The 21,592-nt window shown below is 45.4% G+C and overlaps 1 protein-coding gene across 1 annotated transcript in view; it reads right to left on the minus strand.

Moving 5' to 3' along the window:
* Window positions 1-21,592, minus strand: part of LOC148532359 (calpain-2 catalytic subunit-like) — an 85,180-nt gene that overhangs the window by 40,889 nt on the left and 22,699 nt on the right. Inside the window, exons 6-11 of the mRNA XM_088467958.1 lie at window positions 20,266-20,351; window positions 17,459-17,533; window positions 15,486-15,646; window positions 13,046-13,200; window positions 9,414-9,425; window positions 6,257-6,459 (exon numbers count right to left, since the gene is read on the minus strand). Of these exons, the coding sequence (XP_088324084.1) occupies window positions 6,257-6,459; window positions 9,414-9,425; window positions 13,046-13,200; window positions 15,486-15,646; window positions 17,459-17,533; window positions 20,266-20,351 (692 nt within the window). The remainder of the gene's footprint in view (window positions 1-6,256; window positions 6,460-9,413; window positions 9,426-13,045; window positions 13,201-15,485; window positions 15,647-17,458; window positions 17,534-20,265; window positions 20,352-21,592) is intronic.

Raw genomic sequence — 21,592 nt, forward strand, 5'->3', positions numbered from 1 at the left:
TCCAGCATATACAGGACTAGCGATCACAGTAACCCATTATATGTGTCATACATAGTGTATTGTGTGTCATAATTCCAGCATATACAGGACCAGCGATCACAGTAACCCATTATATGTGTCATACATAGTGTATTGTGTGTCATAATTCCAGCATATACAGGACTAGCGATCACAGTAACCCATTATATGTGTCATATATAGTGTATTGTTTGTCATAATTCCAGCATAAACAAGACCAGTGATCATAGTAACCCATTATATGTGTCATACATAGTGTATTGTGTGTCATAATTCTAGTATATACAGGACCAGTGATCACAGTAACCCATTATATGTGTCATACATAGTGTATTGTGTGTCATAATTCCAGCATATACAGGACTAGCGATCACAGTAACCCATTATATGTGTCACACATAGTGTATTGTGTGTCATAATCCAGCATATACAGGACCAGTGATCACAGTAACCCATTATATGTGTCATACATAGTGTATTGTGTGTCATAATTCCAGCATATACAGGACCAGCGATCACAGTAACCCATTATATGTGTCATACATAGTGTATTGTGTGCCATAATTCCAGCATATACAGGACCAGTGATCACAGTAACCCATTATATGTGTCATACATAGTGTATTGTGTGTCATAATTCCAGCATATACAGGACCAGCGATCACAGTAACCCATTAGTGTATTGTGTGTCATAATTCCAGCATATACAGGACCAGCGATCACAGTAACCCATTATATGTGTCATACATAGTGTATTGTGTGTCATAATTCCAGCATATACAGGACCAGTGATCACAGTAACCCATTATATGTGTCATACATAGTGTATTGTGTGTCATAATCCAGCATATACAGGACCAGTGATCACAGTAACCCATTATATGTGTCATACATAGTGTATTGTGTGTCATAATTCCAGCATATACAGGACCAGCGATCACAGTAACCCATTATATGTGTCATACATAGTGTATTGTGTGTCATAATTCCAGCATATACAGGACCAGTGATCACAGTAACCCATTATATGTGTCATACATAGTGTATTGTGTGTCATAATCCAGCATATACAGGACCAGTGATCAAAGTAACCCATTATATGTGTCATACATAGTGTATTGTGTGTCATAATTCCAGCATATACAGGACCAGTGATGGTATTAGATGTGTCATACATAGTGTATTGTGTGTCATAATTCCAGCATATACAGGACCAGTGATCACAGTAACCCATTATGTGTGTCATACATAGTGTATTGTGTGTCATAATCCAGCATATACAGGACCACTGATAATAGTAACCCATTATATGTGTCATACATAGTGTATTGTGTGTCATAATTCCAGCATATACAGGACCAGCGATCACAGTAACCCATTATATGTGTCATACATAGTGTATTGTGTGTCATAATTCCAGCATATACAGGACCAGCGATCACAGTAAGTAACCCATTATATGTGTCATACATAGTGTATTGTGTGTCATAATTCCAGCATAAACAGGACCAGCGATCACAGTAACCCATTATATGTGTCATACATAGTGTATTGTGTCATAATTCCAGCATAAACAGGACCAGTGATCATAGTAACCCATTATATGTGTCATACATAGTGTATTGTGTGTCATAATCCAGCATATACAGGATCAGTGATCATAGTAACCCATTATATGTGTCATACATAGTGTATTGTGTGTCATAATTCCAGCATGTACAGGACCAGCGATCACAGTAACCCATTATATGTGTCATACATAGTGTATTGTGTGTCATAATCCAGCATATACAGGACCAGCGATCACAGTAACCCATTATATGTGTCATACATAGTGTATTGTGTGCCATAATCCCAGCATATACAGGACCAGTGATCACAGTAACCCATTATATGTGTCATACATAGTGTATTGTGTGTCATAATTCCAGCATATACAGGACCAGCGATCACAGTAACCCATTATATGTGTCATACATAGTGTATTGTGTGTCATAATTCCAGCATATACAGGACTAGCGATCACAGTAACCCATTATATGTGTCATACATAGTGTATTGTGTGTCATAATTCCAGCATATACAGGACCAGCGATCACAGTAACCCATTATATGTGTCATACATAGTGTATTGTGTGTCATAATTCCAGCATATACAGGACTAGCGATCACAGTAACCCATTATATGTGTCATATATAGTGTATTGTTTGTCATAATTCCAGCATAAACAAGACCAGTGATCATAGTAACCCATTATATGTGTCATACATAGTGTATTGTGTGTCATAATTCTAGTATATACAGGACCAGTGATCACAGTAACCAATTATATGTGTCATACATAGTGTATTGTGTGTCATAATTCCAGCATATACAGGACTAGCGATCACAGTAACCCATTATATGTGTCACACATAGTGTATTGTGTGTCATAATCCAGCATATACAGGACCAGTGATCACAGTAACCCATTATATGTGTCATACATAGTGTATTGTGTGTCATAATTCCAGCATATACAGGACCAGCGATCACAGTAACCCATTATATGTGTCATACATAGTGTATTGTGTGCCATAATTCCAGCATATACAGGACCAGTGATCACAGTAACCCATTATATGTGTCATACATAGTGTATTGTGTGTCATAATTCCAGCATATACAGGACCAGCGATCACAGTAACCCATTAGTGTATTGTGTGTCATAATTCCAGCATATACAGGACCAGCGATCACAGTAACCCATTATATGTGTCATACATAGTGTATTGTGTCATAATTCCAGCATATACAGGACCAGTGATCACAGTAACCCATTATATGTGTCATACATAGTGTATTGTGTGTCATAATCCAGCATATACAGGACCAGTGATCACAGTAACCCATTATATGTGTCATACATAGTGTATTGTGTGTCATAATTCCAGCATATACAGGACCAGCGATCACAGTAACCCATTATATGTGTCATACATAGTGTATTGTGTCATAATTCCAGCATATACAGGACCAGTGATCACAGTAACCCATTATATGTGTCATACATAGTGTATTGTGTGTCATAATCCAGCATATACAGGACCAGTGATCACAGTAACCCATTATATGTGTCATACATAGTGTATTGTGTGTCATAATTCCAGCATATACAGGACCAGTGATCATAGTAACCCATTATATGTGTCATACATAGTGTATTGTGTGTGATAATTACAGCATATACAGGACCAGCGATCACAGTAACCCATTATATGTGTCATACATAGTGTATTGTGTGTGATAATTACAGCATATACAGGACCAGCGATCACAGTAATCTTGTTTTTCAGAGCGGCCTCCTGGCCGCTCGCATAGCTGTCGGTGACCACTCACAGCTATAGCGAGCGGCCAGGAAGATGGTCGCGATGGTCAAGACCATCGGGACCATCGGGCTTGCGACGAGACCCTTGTGGTAGGGTCTTGTTGCCGCAAGCCCTAGAGTGCTTTTGGCTCTACCATCACTTGTAATGTCAGTGGGGCCGGCCCCAGACAGTAGGTGTTCACATGGGAACGCCTCCGCCTGGGCAGCCATGCCCTCCGCCCGCCCACCTAAGGGGGCGTGCTGTCACTCAACATCGACAGCACGCCCCCTTTGGTACGAGACCCGGAGCGACTGTTTGCCCGTCGCTATCCGGGTCTCGCGCATGCGCACGATGGAGCCGGCTCCGTCGTGCGCATGCGCACTGGGCCACCATCGACCCGCTTGCGAGCACATTGCGCTCGCGAGCGGGTCTGAATTAGACCCTGTGTGTCATAATTCCAGCATATACAAGACCAGCGATCATAGTAAGCAATTCAATGCGGCAGTAGGGACAACCAGCCTGAGCTAAATGTTTTATTTGAGAGGTGGTCTCCATTCCAGGGCATTGGAGCAAGACCGGGAGTCTGGGGGAGCAGCAGAAGAACCTAGCACTGCCCTTGTCATATGTTTACATACTGGTCTCCTTATGCACTAGATAATGCATAGGGAAACCATATTATACAGTATTAATAACATACTTGCCTGCTTTTGAAAATTCATATCAGAGAGAATGTGAAAGCAACACCTATGAGCGCGGCGGTAAAGTGGGCATGTACTGCTACATCTGAGAGGCGTGTCATATAACTGACTTACATCCAAATATAACTGAGCCCCAAAGCAGTTACAAAGATCTACTTTGTTGATGTTAATTTTTCTTTTATACATATTATTTTATAATGGGGGTAAGGTGCGATCAGCGAGATTTCTAGACTCTTCAGGGAGACAGGGAGATTACTGCTATTTCAGGGAGTCTCCCTGACAATCAGGGAGAGTTGGCAAGTATGATTAATAATTAACCCTATTGATGGTCTATAGCAGTGCACCCCTAACAGTGCATGTATTCCTGATCTCCTAGTTGGTGCACGGGTATATTTATTACTGGCTGACACATGTTAAAAGATCCACAGGGGGTGCTAATTATTTAAATTGTGATACTGAGAAGAACATGTAGCACTAGTAACATTCTATTATATTACTATTTCTATTGTGGTCATGGTGTGGGCTGGGGAGGGGGGTTTCCAGGCAACCAGAACACCCCCCCATCCCCAATTTGCGTATGTTCCAGCTCTCAACGTCTGCAGCTACGTCTTCCAGGTCCTGATGGTCATGTCACTGTCACTTCCGGTGGAGTCATTAACCCTCCCCCTAGTGCCTAACCCTAATGTCAACATTCTGAGAATGTCGACATGTCACGCGTCGACATTCTGAGGATGTCGACATGTTTTCTTTCCACATTTTGACAACGTCAACATCTTAAAAAAACCCTACCTTGAGTGAAAACTAATGTTTGAAGGTATGGTTCGATGGGGGATAGTTTCCCCATGTAAAGCACAAGAAAGCTGATGTAACAAGAATCGAGCCAGTGCATGTACCACCAGGAAATGAATGATAAAAAGCTTTATTAATTACAGTGGCAAACGCAGGATTTACAGAGGGGGGTTTCCAAATGCTTGATTTTAGAGTGAGTGTGGCCAGTCCATGAAGAGGGCATAATTAGCACTTATCCAGCTTTAATATGTTACATACAAAGTATATTGTGTTGCATAATTCCAGCACATACAGGACCAGTGATCACAATAAGCCATTAGATGGGCAATAGGGCCACCCTGCCTGAGCTGAGTGTTTTTATTCCAGAGCATTGGAGCAAGTCCGGGGGGTAAATTTACTTAAGTGAGAGTTTTTAGAAGTGAGTTTTAAAAGTGATGTTGCCCATAGCAACCAATCAGATTCTACTTAACAATTAACTAGCACCTTCTAGAAGATAATGGCTAGAATCTGATTGGTTGCTATGGGCAACATCACTTTTAAAACTCACTTCTAAAAACTCTCACTTTAGTAAATTTACCCCTGGGAGTCTGAGGGAGCAGTAGAAGAACTTACCACTGCACTGGACATATATGTACATATCAGGTCTCCTTATGTACTGGATAGTGTATTATTATACAGTATTAAAAATTAACCCTATTGATGGTCTATAGCAGTGCACCCCTAATAGTGCATGTTTTCCACATCTCCTAGTTGGTGAACAGGTGTATTACACATTTTAAAAGATCCACAGATGGGGCTAATCATTTAATTTGTGATACTGAGAAGAACATGCAGCACTAGTAACATTCTATTATATTATTATTTCTATTGTCATGGTGTCGGCTGGGGAGGGGGGTTTCCAGGCAGACGGAAACCCCCCCTGCGTTTGCCTATGAATTAAATAAATCATGTTTTTGCAATTGTGACAGCTTAAATATATATATATATATATATTAATATATATATAACTATAGAATAATGGCGAATGGCACATTCTGAGAGGGATATTCGCATTCTCAGCGGGGATACGTGCCACAGACAGGTCTCACTGCCGCGACAGAGAGGGGACGGAACAACAGAGGAGTACCCTGTGCTGGCATAGGAGGTAGGTATCACAGGGGGGCACACATCCTCTCAGACTGGCCTGGAACAGCGGTAATTTAACCCTTCATTTACCCAGTTTGTAGATGAGCGAGCTAATCAGTAACCAGATTGTCCCTACCATTCTTTTGATAAAATGAGGAGCGATTATGTATATGTCCCATTGAACAATACATGTTGGGGGGGCTATACTGTATATCCCCTTTTAGTACTTTGTGCTCGTTAAGGATGAACAATAAAAAACAAATAATTAAGGCACGTACGCTGTGCAGCCTTTACTCTTCAGGAAAACCTGCAAGTGAAATGAGGACTCCTGCTCCCTCGCCGTCGTGTACGGAATTACCACAAATCTCCCCGGCGACAGCTTAAAGTTAACAGTAATATCGCGCTTCTTGTGAGCCAACAGGCTGGAGAGTTTCTCCGGGGTGAAAAATGAGCTTGGGAGCTTCTCATGAGAGACCTGATGCTGGGAAATGAATAAGGATGACAGTAATTAGATGGATCGATGAGGGGGGGAATCACGTTTTTACAACATAAATATCCAATAACTAAATGTGACAATAATTAACATTTGTAACGGGACAGGCTTATACTAAGAAGAGTGCCTTACAGTTAAGAACAATCAACGCTGTAAATATAGAGTTCAACGTAGAGCAAGAGAAAGCAATGACCAATCCAAACAAAGTTTAACAATACAATGGGGGATATGTATCAAGTCTTGGAGAGAGAGAAGGTGGAGAAGTCACCCAAAACAACCAATCAGCTTCTAACTGTCGTTTATCTAGCGCAGACTTTGAAATGACAGAAGCTGATTGGTTGCTTGGGGTGACTACTCCAATTTCTCTATCTATCTATCTATCTATCTATCTATCTATCTATCTATCTATCTATCTATCTATCTATCTATCTATCTATCTATCTATCTCTCCTATAGGCTTGATACATCTCCCATAATGTAACATTGCACTGTTTATTCTGTAAGTCTAATACAATGGTAACATGGGCCCTGATTCAGAGCCACTCACTAGCGGCAGTACGCTCGTTCCGAGCGATGTTCGCACATCTGCGCATGCGTACGGTTTTTAGTATGCATGCGCGAACCAGTCAGTGCGGCCAAAAATCGTTTGTACGCAATATAGCGAGTGCCTGCTATTTTGAGTGACAGAATAAGGCGTATGTGGGTGGTAACAGGGGAAGGTGCTTGAAAACGGGGAGTGGAGATCAGAACGCAGGCGTGCTTAAAGGTCAAAACGGGCGTTTTATGGGTGTGCATAATTAACATAGCAGCGTCAATGACCACGTCATTTGTTTTTTTTTAACTCAGAACTGCTCGCAAAATAGCGGTTGAAAAAACCAACCACAAGAATAGCGAGCAGTTCATATCCTGTTCGATGTACTCGATTAATCTAATAAATAGCGGACATGACGTAGGATGCGAGCGGCCAGGGGGCGTATTTTTCAAAAAAACGAACGCAAGTTTTGCTCGCTCGTTCAGACATAGAGGCGTGAACAGACCGCAAACAGCGAACGGTTCATTTGAATAGCCACCCCTTGTTTTAGAACGAACGACCGCAAATAGCGAGTGGCTCTGAATGAGGGCCATAATCTCTTGATAGACAGAAAATGATCACATTAAATACAGAAAATAGTTTTAGCACATGACTTGCCTGCAACTGTATCAGCCTTGTACTAAAACATATACATACAGTAGGCTACATTGCTTCCTATGAAGAGAGCTAACTCTCACCCAAATGTTTCCTATTAACTAATTCCAACAGTGACACCTGCAGCATAAAACAGTTACTACACTTCAATGTACAAAAAAAAAAAAGTGTAGTGAGAAAAATAAATTTAATTAAAGTTCTGCATTTTGCTAATCATCTACAAATGTCAATGCTGAATTCTATCTAATTGTTCACAACATTTCTAAATGTCACATTTTGATGAAAAATCAGTTATTTTAGATAACGTGACCGGTTTAATGGAGATTTTTTTTTTTTTAATTCCACAGTAGAAATGCTAATTTTTCATAGAAAAAAGCCAGTATGCTTTTACACGCCAGAAATGATGAGGTGCAATAATTCATAGTCACCTTAAAGTGCGGACTTTGGGCCTGATTCATTACTGAACGCAACTGCGATTACGTAGTCGGCCAATTGATGCATTCTGCGCATGCATATGCAATGACTACGCAGACCCATCGCTGTGTGAGATTGAAAGGAAGTGACCATTTGGGGGTGTTGACGGGGGGGGGTCGGCGAAACGCAGGCGTGTCAGTGCGTTTTAATGCCGTTACAGGGGCGTGCATGAATTAGCCACTGCGATAGTATGCGCAGCTTGAGCTCCCACTGTGTGCGGTGAGGTTAGTAATTTCTAAGTAGGATCAGACCTCGATGGTACTCGATGTTACCATTACGGATGTGAGTATGGGGATGTGGGCGTCCTTATGTTAGGCTGCAATGGCATTGCGATTGCAAACATTAGCCTATTTTTGCGTGCGTAATCGCAGCTGCGACCGCTAAAGTGATCCGTAATGAATGAATCCAACTCAAGTCCAAAAGCAGACACTTCTCACAATTACCGTCAGGCTGCGCATGCAGTGCAGAGAGCAACCGCAATTCGCTTTGTACGTGGCCACATCTCTCCACCTGGGCCTCTAGCGTGCGGATACACGGAATAGATACATATTGTGAGAGTGGTGTGTGTAAAACCAGACTACTCAGTCCTGCCATTACCATTTCAAAAATATTGCCAGGATCAGAGCATTTCTCACCCATAATGCTACTAAGACCCTCATCCACTCACTGGTCATCTCCAGACTGGACTACTGTAACCTCGTCCTATCCGGCCTCCCTGACTCCCATCTCTCTCCTCTCCACTCTGTTCTCAATGCTGCTGCCAGGCTCATCTTCCTCTCCAAACGTTCTACATCTGCCTCCCCTCTCCTACAAGCCCTACCCTGGTTCCCCTTCCCCTGCAAAACCCAATCTTCTCCCAAGCTTCTCACACTCGCTTACAAAGCCCTCACCCAATCTTCTCCCATTTACATCTCTGATCTCATCTCCCTTCACACTCCCACCCGCCCACTTCTCTACACGAATACACGCCCCCTCTCCAGCCAACTGATTACTTCCTCCCACTCACGTCTCCAAGATGTTGCCCATACTGCTCCCCACCTCTGGAACTCTCCCCCTCCCCCTTATCAGACTCTCAACCCCTCTGCAAATCTTTAAATGGGCTTTCAAGACCCACTACTTCCTCAAGGCCTTCCAGCTCTCATCCTAACTCGCTGCTACATGCTCCTTCCTCCCTGTCTTTTTCTAGCGTTTTAGTGTTAGATTTATTATTCTGCTGTTAGGGTTACTGTTGTCTCCATTCTAGCTGGTTTATTTTCACCAAAGATCTGCTTTCATCTCATACCTTGGAATCCACCTAAAAGAAAGACAGACATAACAATGTCATTATGCAGAAGATTGGCTGAAATAATATATAACATTATTTATATACTGTAAGTAACATCAATTACAGTTATTATGGAGGAGAAACTGATTGTTAACGTTGGTGTAAATTCTTAGGGGCATATCTAATTAAATGTGGGGTTTACCTTGAAGGGAAAAGCTCCGGGTTCACACCTGTTAAGTTATTCAATTATCTGGCATTTTCGTTGCGCAGTATAACCTCGGGTACAGCGCAGTCACCCATACATTCTGTGTAACATACAGGAATCTAAGGGTTTCCCTGTGCGTTAAATCCCAAGGGTGCAGCTGCCGTGGCTTAGAAGAAAAGTGCACCCTCGGGTATTTAACACGCAGGGTTTCGCCATTTCATTGAATCGGTCAGCACCGACAATTAGCTGCTGCTTAATTGGATATGCCCCTTAGACTACAAGATAATACAATTTTAAATAAGTAGTTTATAAAGTACAGTACAATAATAAATATCTGTTTTCATAATACAGTAACGTTTAATGTAATTGCACATATTGGTGTAACAGTGATCACAGCAGCCACATTCCCAGCCCCAGGGCTCCAGGAGATATTTGGGCTCTGGTACATGGGTTGCATGGCTACCCCTAACATCCGAGCCCTCAACCCCATGCAAATGAATAGCAGTCTCTAAGTACGGTATATAATCGGAAGACGGTTGCCTTAATACCGGCAGCCGGCTTACCGACTGTCATATCCCGGCGAGGGTGAAATGCCAGGCGTCTAGATGTAGACGCCTGACATTTCCCCGAAGCCGGGAGACCGCCGTCCGGCGTCCCGATTGAAGGGATGCCGGGCGCCACGAGCGGACAGCCGCGGGGGGGGGGAGGGTTAGGCACCCCCCCGGAGGGTTAGGCTTAGGCTAGGGGGAGGGAGGGTTAGGCACCCCCGGGGGAGACTTATAGTTAGGCACCTCCCCAGGGGACTTAGGTTTAGGCAGCGGGGAACAGGGGGGTTAGGGTTAGACACTAACAGGGGTATTCAATATGGGTGCGATAACATCATTTTTGCGTTAATATCGGAGGTATGACGTCATTATCGCAGGTTTCACTTTTACACCGTATTCAATTTCAAAGACTTATCGCAGTTTTGACAAGTCTTTGATAAAAAACGGGGATAACTTTTCACCATTGAATAGGTGTCGAAAAAAAGTGCAGAATTGGGGTTTAGAGGTGCAGGCTTAAAAAAAATAGCCTGCACCCCTGGGAATGACATTTAAAAAAGAACTGTGTCAAAAAAGTAAAAAAAAAAAAATAGGGACACCCCAAAAAATGAATTTAACAATTGGGGTGAAAAAAAAAATGGGAAAAAATTGTTTAACGATAGGGAAATAGGTTCAGGGCTATTCTGCATGTATGCGGCACGTGTTTTCTAGAATAGAATTATAGCGGCAGGTGCACAAATGCAGAATTTTTAAAAAATTACTTTAGGGACTTAAATATATGCTAGTACCCATTTTCATGTACCCCAAATTTGATGGGACCACTTAAAAAAACAAAAAAAATAACCTAAGTGCTCTTCTGCATCACTTATTCAATGTCGGGAAAAAAACACCTGCTGCGGCTATTTAAATCCCCGACTTTCAATTAAAGGCTAAAACTGGGGTACCCATAGTGTTCCCCCATGTTTTTACAACTTTAGGGGGGTCTTACAATTATTTTAAGGAAAAATTTGTAACTTTACGCAAATCCAACTTCGTTAATTTTATATTGAATACGGGGATAAGCGGGAGCGCGCACCAGACTTTAACGCAGGAAAAAGCTCCGATATGAAACGTTAACTTCGACAGTGAAGTTAACGTTTCATATTGAATACCCCTCTTAGAGGGGGGATTAGGGTTAGGCACTTGGGGGGGAGGTTAGGGTTAGGCACCCCTAAGGAGGGTTAGGGTTAGGGGGTTAGGTTAGAACATACTTACCTATCGACGATCGGGATTTCCAGCGCTGTCGGGTTTCCGCTGCCAGGAACTCTGCTGTGGTCGGCCAGGCGCTGCCGGGAATCATATCGATTCCCTAAGTACACCCAGTCTTCTTTCATCTTTCTGTTCTCTTTCCTAGTTCTCATCCCAGGTTCTTATTCTTTTAATGACCCTGTAGTCCCGCTGTGCATGCATTGTATGACGCACGAGCCGCAGTGGTTGCAGGGAGGGATTCGATTAGATCCCTCTCAAAGTACACTGCGATAAGAAGTCCATAGGCTTCTATTGGGCCACGGGTCCAAGCTGTGGAAAACATCGCTCTCCGAAGCTTGGTGCACATGTGAAACTGCATATTTGATGATAGTGCATCCCGCCCCAAAATGTCCAATGTAATTAGGTTGAAATGTAGAACAAGGAATCCAGATCACATGGACTCTGCCCAAAGTACACTGTAACTAAAACTAGAGGAACCGATCCACACGTGTCCTAATAATTCCGAGGCCTCAAGGGTTTGAGTTATGAGACAAGAACGATTCAATGTTAAAGAATTCAAGTGTATTTACGGAATCGATATGAATTACCACAGAACCCCTTGCCGGCGGTTCAAATCCCGACAGCGCCTGGCCGACAGAGGAAGAAATCCCGATCGTCCCTAGGCAACGACTAACCTAATCTACCTCCTAACCCTAACCCTCCTTTAGAGTGCCTAACCCTAACCTTCCCCCCCAGTGACTAACCCTAATCCCCCCTCTAAGTGCCTAAACCTAACCCCCCCTTCCCCCCCAGTGCCTAACCCTAACCTCCCCTCGGGGGTGCCTAACCCTCCCTTCCCCTAGCCTAACCCTAACCTCCCGGGGGGGTGCCTAACCCTAACCTTCCCCCCCAGTGACTAACCCTAATCCCCCCTCTAAGTGCCTAAACCTAACCCCCCCTTCCCCCCCCAGTGCCTAACCCTAACCTCCCCCCGGGGGTGCCTAACCCTAACCCTCCCTTCCCCTAGCCTAACCCTAACCTACCGGGGGGGTGCCTAACCCTAAGTCCCCCCTGGGAGTCCTAAACCTAACCCTCCCGCCCCTCGATCGGGATGCCGGGCGCCGGTCTCCCGACTTCGGTCAAATGACAGGCGTCTAGATTTAGATGCCTGTCATTCGTCCCTAGTCGAGATAACGATGTCTGGTAGTCGGCGGTCGGCATTCCGTCCGCCGGCTTCCTGAACGTATACCGTATAAACCAAGACAGACATGAGGAGAGGCAGCGAGGAGACGGCTGTGTGAGCGAGGGGATCAGACGCGTGTATAACAGCCCCTTCTAATGGTAATATATGGTTGGTATATAATCTGATCCTGAACTAGTGTTCCGCTGTTTGCAAACACATTAGTGGAACCTGAAAACAAATCACAGTTGAATAACTTTGCAATAAATGTGAGAGCTGCGGGCAATGTGCGCATTCAATATAATCAATTCAGCATTTAGCTAAACACAAGAATATATTGTATTTCTCTGTTGATTGCTGTGACAATTACCATATTGCTTAATCAGCATTATGCGTCCTCTGTCACAGCCAGCCCTTTCTCGCATTAATGCCCAGCCAGCCATTTGTCTTTAACGTCTCGCTATTTGCGGATCAGTTACCCGCAAGAGTCACGTACCGGAAGCAGCAGGAAGCCCATCGGCAGCCACTCGCCATCGAATTTCTGCCGGTTCCTGTTGCTCTGCATGAGGGAGATGACCACGTTATAGCCTTTATTCACATCGTCAGATTCAGTCACTGTTATAATGTACTGAGGGTTCTTGTAGAAGGAGTCTAAAATGACAATACAAAAGTATACATTTATATGCATTAACAGTGTGAGATGTGAGATATATATTGAAAGGCAACAGGCAGTGCAGGTAACATGCCAAAAGATATGAGATTTTTGAAACCGTGCGCAATTAAAAAACAACAGTGCAGCACAAACCATGTGAAAAAAATGTACATCCACATATATACACCCCAAATACAATATAAAAGAATATATTTTGCTTTTTTTGTGTCTTCCTTGACCGAGATGGAAGGGAAGGAAGACACTTAGTACCTGATTCAGAGTCTCTCGCAAGCGCTGTGCGCTCGCAATCGGCCTGATGGTTTGCGAATGCACATGCGCCCGCTTTGTTCTGTGCGTGCGCGAACTACTCTGTGCGATCGCAGGCCGCTCGCTCGCCCAGCACAGACAGCCCAGTGAAATTAGTGACAGGAGAGGCCGTTTGTGGGTGGTAACAGGGGCAGGACACTAATAACGGGGGAGTGGAGGTGTGAACGCAAGCGTACCTGGGTGTTTCAACGCCGTTTTTAAGGCGTGCATAATTAACAGGCAGCGTCATAGTACACGTCACATGCGTTTTATTTACACTGAAGTCCTCGCAGTGCTTGCGGTAGGGTAAGGCAACCACAAGCGCTGCGATCGCTTCCGATTGTCCTCGATGTACCGATGTTTTAATACACTTCCTGGAGATGACGTGTGCTGGTGGGTGGCTCTGCCTGTGCGATTGGCCGTACGCTGGCCGCTCGCGAAGACATGGTGGGCATGCTTATGCGATCGGTTCCCATGGCGTCACTTTGAATAATTTGCATACGCTGGGGGCGAGCAATCACATCTAGCGAGGTCCTTATTTCCTACAGATTCTCCAATAGAAGATACCTAATAATTGAAATCTGTTTGTGTTTTATGCTCAAGTGAATATCTAATGACTACATCATCTACAAATACTTGGTGATTATTGCAATTCTATACTTTGGTTGCTTTCACTATGGTGCTTTTTGTTTGAGCAGGATATAGTAGATAAATGTGGTAACCACATAGCGCCTCTTGCTGTGTGAGATATTTCTTCTTTTATAGTGCGGGTAATAGGTCAATGCAGTAATCCGTACCCAACGCAGCAACAAGACTTATCCTCTCTCTCACCATACCACTGTCACTAGATCCTTCTGCAAATCCCTTCTCTGGTCCAGCAAAGCCTCAAGAAGCCAATTCGATCTATTTTAATCACCTACAAAGCCCTCAACAACGCGACCAACAACTTTATCTTACAAGTCTCATATCACTCACTGCTTAGATCTACCTCTGACATGGGTCCCACCTCATGTCTGATAACTAGCTCTGACTTCACCTGCAAGACTTCTCCTGTGCCGATAGCCACTTCTGTATGGAGAGTCAATTAAGTTCAAGGTTTCAATGGAAACATAGTGGGTCCACAGGTGCATCTATAATGGGTGCAGGGTTTTAGGTGCACACTGGCTCTTGGGTACAGGGAGGCCCCGCACCGCACAACCTGTACCCAGAGCATACCCCACACAGCTGCTGGTCCCTCAGTAGCCATCACCATCTTTTCAAATGGTATCTGAAAGCAAAGTCTGTCACTGTACTAGAGCCTTTCCTAATTACATGCACCACCTACCCAAATATAAATGGGGAGATGGCGTCAACCACAGAAGGTAGGGGGAACCCACTGCACGGAGTATGCTTGTTTTGGGGGGGAGGGATGCTTGTTTTTTTGGGGGGAGGGGTGCTTGTTTTTTATTAGCTTGCAATGTTTGCGGTTTATGGCATCTAACTAACATGTATTTCTTACCACAACCTCCAGCCTTCAAAATGACCTTGGAAATGTCGTCTCTTTATTAGAGCGTGCCAAATTCCCACCTAAGCGTAAGCCATTACCTCTTACTCATCGCCAGGATGGGCTCTTATGGGAGCCCTTGTCCTGGAGACTGCAATTTCATAATTAACCATCTAAAAATATGCGATAACGAATGTTAATTTTCGGGGACAGATCGCAATTTTTAAATAAATATTCCCCACACAAACCACAGTATATGCAGACGCTCACTCCTGCTTTATGTGTGCCAGGGCGCCTACTTGCTTTGAAAAACAGCTCCCAGGAAATACATCTGCAACTTGTTGTGCAGGATAATTAATTCAGCAGCTGGACTTTCTTTAATAGTTTTGCACTACTGACAGTAACAGTCGATTTATTATTTTGTTAGAACTGTTCGGCTATAAAGTCCTGCTCCGTTCTCCTATATGGAACATTTGGCCAGCCCGGAGCTTTTACCTTTATTGAAGATGTTCCAGGAGCTGTCCTCCCTGCTCCACTTGTTCCAGTAGATGCTCTTGTACCATTTCTTATGCTGAGTTCCCCAATCCAGAAATACTGGCATCCGATTGCAAACTATGAGCCTGGAAAACTCGCAAAGAAAATCTTCCCAAGACATCCTGGTGACCGTAAGAAGAGACACATGAGTCATTAACAGTAACTGAATAAAATATTGTGGCTATGGACTGAATTATGGGTCTGATTCAGAGCCGGACGCTATTTGCGCTCACTCGTTCAGAAAAAAGGGGTGGCTATTCAAATGAACCGTTCGCTCTTTGCGGTCTGTTCACGCCTCTAGGTCTGAACGAGCGTACAAAACTTGCGGTCGTTTTTTGGGAAACTACGCCCCCTGGCCGCTCGCATCCTACGTCATGTCCACTATTTATTAGATTAATCGAGTACATCGACCAGCGTATGAACTGCTCGCTATTCTTGTGGTTGGTTTTTCCTACCGCAATCTTGCGAGCAGTTCTGGCTATAAAATAACCCAGTGACGTGGTCAGTGACGCTGCTGTATTAATTATGCACACCCATAAAGCGCCTGTTTTGACCTTTAAGCACGCCTGCGTTCTGATCACCACTCCCCGTTTTCAAGCACCTTCCCCTGTTACCACCCACATACGCCTCATTCTGTCACTCAAAATAGCAGGCATTCGCTATTTAGCGAACAAACGATTTTCGGCCGCACTGACTGGTTCGTGCATGCGTATTACAATCCGTACACATGCGCAGTTGTGCAAACATCGCTCGGAGCGAACGAGCGGCCGCTTACGAGCGGCTCTGAATCAGGCCCTATATGCAATAGTCCAGTTAGAGAGGTTGTACTGTACATGACTGCATTCATGTTAGCCTGGGACAAACATTTCAGGACGTGATTCTCTCAGGCAACATTTTAAAGTTGGCAAATATGGTGATAATGTGCCAATTTCCATTTAAAATCAATATCACACGCCCGCCAGCTCCCCCTTTAAGAGTTTAAAAGGAGATGGGTCTTTTTTTTTACAAATATTTCTCTAATAATGCTAAGAAATAGCAGCAACCACATTACTAACGTATTAATATAAGAGAGGGGGGGATTCAGACGCTACTGGCCAATCAAAATTGTTATCATCATCGCATCGCTTCTTGCACTGGAGATCGAGCACTTGCAAGTAATCTGCCTTCAAAGAGGCGCTAGTGCATCTCTCTTGCGGTCCGCGTGGGACACGTTTTGTGTAAACGCGCAATTCGTCAAGAAAAAAAACAGACGGTGGCTTTTGCATCCAAATCTACATCAGCCCTCAGTAGGATATAATTTGAGCCAAATTTAGGAATGGAGGGCCTGATTCAGACCCACTCGCAAGCGGCTGTCCGCTCGCAAGTGGGTCAATGTTGTGCTCTGCGCATGCGCACGACGGCGGGAGCTCCGTCGTGCGCATCCGCCAGACGCGACGAGCGAAGGACTTTCCTTCGCTCGTTGTGTCTGATCAAAGGGGGCGTGCTGTCGATGTTGATTGACAGCACGCCCCCTTTGGTGGGCGTGCCGGGGGCATGCCGGGGGCGTGCCTACCATCAGAAGCCGGCCCACTGACGTCACTAGTTATGTCAGTGGGAGTGATTTTGGCTCTGATAGAGCCAAAATCACTCCGGGGCTTGCGGTTGAAAACCTCAACCGCAGGCTCCGGCTCGCAGTTTCGATGGTCGCGATGGTCACGACCATCGCGGCCATCAAACTGCACGCTCGTATAGGCTGTGGGTGGTGACCCACAGCTATACGAGCGTCCAGGAGGACGCTCCATTTTTATGGAGGGCGGCCCTCATTCAGAGCGTACGGCTCTGAATGAGGGCCGGAATCCCAAATCCCTAGGTTTCACCTAATTCATTAGTACAGTGCTATAAAATATCCTGTTACAATAATTGATGACTTTGCAACACTACAAGATATCAGGTACCAGAACTCTCCATCGTCTCGGACCCTCAGCAGAGCCATCCTGTCCTCCTCCTTCAGATCGTTCCACTGTGGGCATCTGAAAAACAGGAGAGCGGAGACATTTCTGATTGTGTCTCATCTTATGTAGATGTTGGTGAAGTCACTACATGGTTAGGGCTAAAATACCGCCCAACGCCGGAAGACCGGAAACTGAAGATCACGGCAGGTAAGTATTTTAACTAAAATTAACCTTACCCCCCCTAACCCTAACCCTCCCTTAAGGGTGCCTAACCCTAACCTCCCCCCAAGTGCCTAACCCTAACCCCCCCCAAGTGCCTAAACCTAACCCCCCATTCCCTGCAGCCTAAACCTAAGTCTCCCGGTGGGTGCCTAACCCTAACCTCCCCCCTGGGGTGCTTAACCCTAACCCCCCCTCCCCTAGCCTAACCCTCCCGGGGGGTGCCAAACTCTAAGACTGCCCAGGGAGCCCTTAACCTAATCCTCCCCCCACCCCACCCCCGTGGCTGTCTGTGCCCGCCATTCGGCATACCGAATGAAGGTTGTGCTCCCGGCGTAGGTAAAATGACAGGTGTTGGGATTTCGACGCCTGTCATTAGACCCCTGCCAGGATTAGACAGTCGGGAAGCCGGCAGTCGGCATTTCAACCGCCGGCTTCCTGACTGCATCCCGTGGAAACGCCATAATCTGCATATATGCATTCATTAACAATAAAATCTGTATCTTCCTTTCACCTAAATATTACAGTGATATATCTTAGTAAATATATACTACACTGATGACAAAAAGGACTTTAACCACTCTGATTTATTTGTACATTTTTCCTGCATTAATGTGGTGTGATTTTTTTGTGTCTTAATAAAAGAGAATCTCATTTAATAAAAAAAAATATGCCAAAATTGCAAAAACATACAGGGAGTGACCCCTTCCGCTGTGTATCTTAACCTTGCAAGTCCTCACTCTCAAACGCCTTGGCTTTGCCTATGACGACCCCATGCAGGGTTATCCTCTTGTGTCACGGCAGAGCTAGACTGAGTGATCTCTTGCAAGTCCTCACGCTCCCCCGTCCGTGGCTTTGCCCATGATGCACACACCTGGCTGTAGCCTCCCTGGCACTTGGCACCACTTAGTACATCCCCTAGGAGAGAGAAGGACTACTTATGTGGCTTGGGAGGGTGAGTGTTGCCTTAATCAACAGCTCCAAGACAATAGGGCACCTTAGGATACTTGTAAGCATAATAACCTCTCTACAAACGGAAGACTGGTTTTACTCGCCCCTGCTAAAGTGGGAATAGCATCTGGAATTAGAGGGGGGGAGTATATATGCCACATCCTAAAGCTTTCTTTCTGTGGGGCTCCCAGAATAGGGAAGGCCAGCCGCAGAGATGCACGCAACGTAGCATACGGATGAATATACACATTTATTTCCATTCACAAAATATGGGAGAAATCGCCACAACTTCCCATCAATACTGCCTCTTTGCGTTTTGGTCTGGTGAGGGAGGGTTAGGAATAGGGATAAGGGGAGCATTAGGATACTGACCGACAGGTGTCGGTACCCTAACCCTGTTGAGATGCTAGCGTCAGGATTCTGACCGTCAGGATCCCGAGTGCCTGAATCCTGTACCCAACCCGGCGGCAGCATTGAATTTTTAAATATCAAAAGGTAAAGTATATAGTTAGGGTTGTTTCTAGAGAGGAGGGGGCCCGCGTGCAGTCTCTGTCACAGACCCCTTCCTCTCAGTCCGGTGGCCGGAAGCGCACTGAGTGCTGCGCAGCCAGCGCTGCACTGCTCTGGCCACTAGAGTGTGCGGCAGCCATTATCACTGTGCATGCGCAAAACGACGGGAAAATGGCCGTGGCGGCCATTTTCTAGATGTTTTTACAGCGCTGACACCGGCACCGCCGTGGCCCCCCTGCACCGCACACCCTGCACCCATAATAAATACGCCCCCGCATATAGTCATCCATGCTTTGAGTGGGGAACAGACCGCACTGTCTGCATTGCGAGAGGTCCAAGAACATTATGGGGTCTAGTTACTAAGCAGTGTTAGGAGACAGAGTTAAAAGTGATAAGGTGCCAGCCAATCAGCTCCCAACTGTCATTTTTCAAACACAGCCTGTGAGATGACAGTTGGGAGCTGATTGGCTGGCACCTTATCACTTTTCACTCTGGGCCTGATTCAGAGCGGGACGCTCTGACCAGAGCGCTCGCTCTGAATCAGGGCCGGCCTACCTAAAATTGGAGCGGCCTCCTGGCCGCTCGCATAGCTGTGGGTGACCACCCATAGCTTATGCGAGCAGCTAAAAAGGAGGTCGCGATGGTCAAGACCATCGCGACCATTGGGCCTGCGACGAGACCCTTGTGGTAGGGTCTCGTCTGCCGCAAGCCCGGAGTGCTTTTGGCTCTATCAGAGCCAAAAACACCCCCACTGACATCACTAGTGATGTCAGTGGGGCCGGACCCAGACGGTAGGCGTTCCCATGGGAACGCCTCCGTCTGGGCAGCCACGCCCCCGGCACGCCCACCAAAGGGGGCATGCTGTCACTCACCATCGACAGCACGCCCCCTTTGGTGCGAAACCCATAACGACGGCTACCCCATCGTTATTCGGGTCTCGCACATGCGCACGACGGAGGCGCCTCCGTCGTGCGCATGCGCATTTGGGTAACCGACCCGCTTGCGAGCGTACAGCGCTTGCGAGTGTGTCTGAATGAGACCCTCTGTCTCCTAACACTGTATAGTAAATAGACCCCTATATTTCCTAAGCATGAAATAATGACGGCACGGAATCTATACATAAGACTTACTTATCATTCCAGCTGCCCTGCCACTCTCCAAAACCCCACGGATTCCACACCCGAACTAACTTCACAATTCCTTTCCTAGATTGGATCTGTAAGAGGAAACATGAAGTACAGTGATTGGATTCCCAAACTTTTTTGAATCACGGTTCCCTAGAGTATCAGTGTTGTTTTCAAGGCACCCCTAGGCCAAAAGTTTCTTAATGAGAAATAAAAAAAAATAACTAATTGTGCTGACCTGTCATCCTTAGCTCCAGTTATGTGGTGGGGGACAGGATTGCTCTTCTGTTTATCCACATATTTACTAATTACATTGACCATAAATAATTTGATTTGATGGTGGTTCACCAACCTGAGGCACCCTGTCAAGTGTCCCGAGGCACCCCAGGGCGCCACGGCACACAGTTTGGGAACCACTGATGTGATAGATACATTACCAGTACCCAAGCAAGTGATGTATCAGAGGACTAATGTATTCAGGTTTTCTTTTTTAATTATCATTTATATTGTGACTTTCACTAAGAAATCTGATTTCAGTTTCCTCTCTTCTCCTTTGCAGTAGGAGACAAGATGGAGACTTTCTAGTTCTGGTGGTTTCCAAGACTAAAAGAAAGCCGATCAATATCCATGGGAGGAGGCATGCCAGCGCTGGAATCCCGACACTTGCTAGAATTCCGACCGCCGGCATCATGGCGGTAAATACTGGGGTTAGGGGGAGGGTTAATGGGGTGGGGGGGTAGGTTAGGTTTAGGCACTAACAGGGGAGAGTTAGGTTTAGGCTGCGAGGAGGGAAGGTTATATTTAGGGGTAGGAGTTAGAGTCGGTATACTAACCCTGTCGGGATGCCGGCGCCAGGATTCTGACCGCCGGGATCCCATATTCAACCAGACTGTGCTTCTGGGGACGCAGCCACTACCATTCACAAGCCTGTGACGCTCCAATAATACGCCCACTGATCTAACTATTTTTGCATACACTACTCTCCACCTATCAGAGATCGCCCAGGAACGCCCGTCACTTTGGCTTCAGACATGAAGTTAAGGGGTCTAGTTACTAAGCAGTGTTAGGAGACAGAGTGAGAAGTGATAAGGTGCCAGCCAATCAGCTCCCAACTGTCATCTCACAGGCTGTGTTTGCAAAAATGACAGTTGGGACCTGATTGGCTGGTACCTTATCACTTTTCACTCTGTCTCCTAACACTGCTTAGTAACTAGACCCCCAAATCTGGGATAGGGCTGACACGGAAGCGATCTAAGGGATAAAGCAGCGTCCCCAGAGAAGATTCCATTCGATCTTATAAAAATGCAGCTTACTTTTGCGCCTCTGCCGATAG

This window comes from Taudactylus pleione, unplaced genomic scaffold (assembly GCF_031769625.1).
Source record: "Taudactylus pleione unplaced genomic scaffold, aTauple2 ptg000079l, whole genome shotgun sequence".
Taxonomy (NCBI): Eukaryota; Metazoa; Chordata; class Amphibia; order Anura; family Myobatrachidae; genus Taudactylus; species Taudactylus pleione.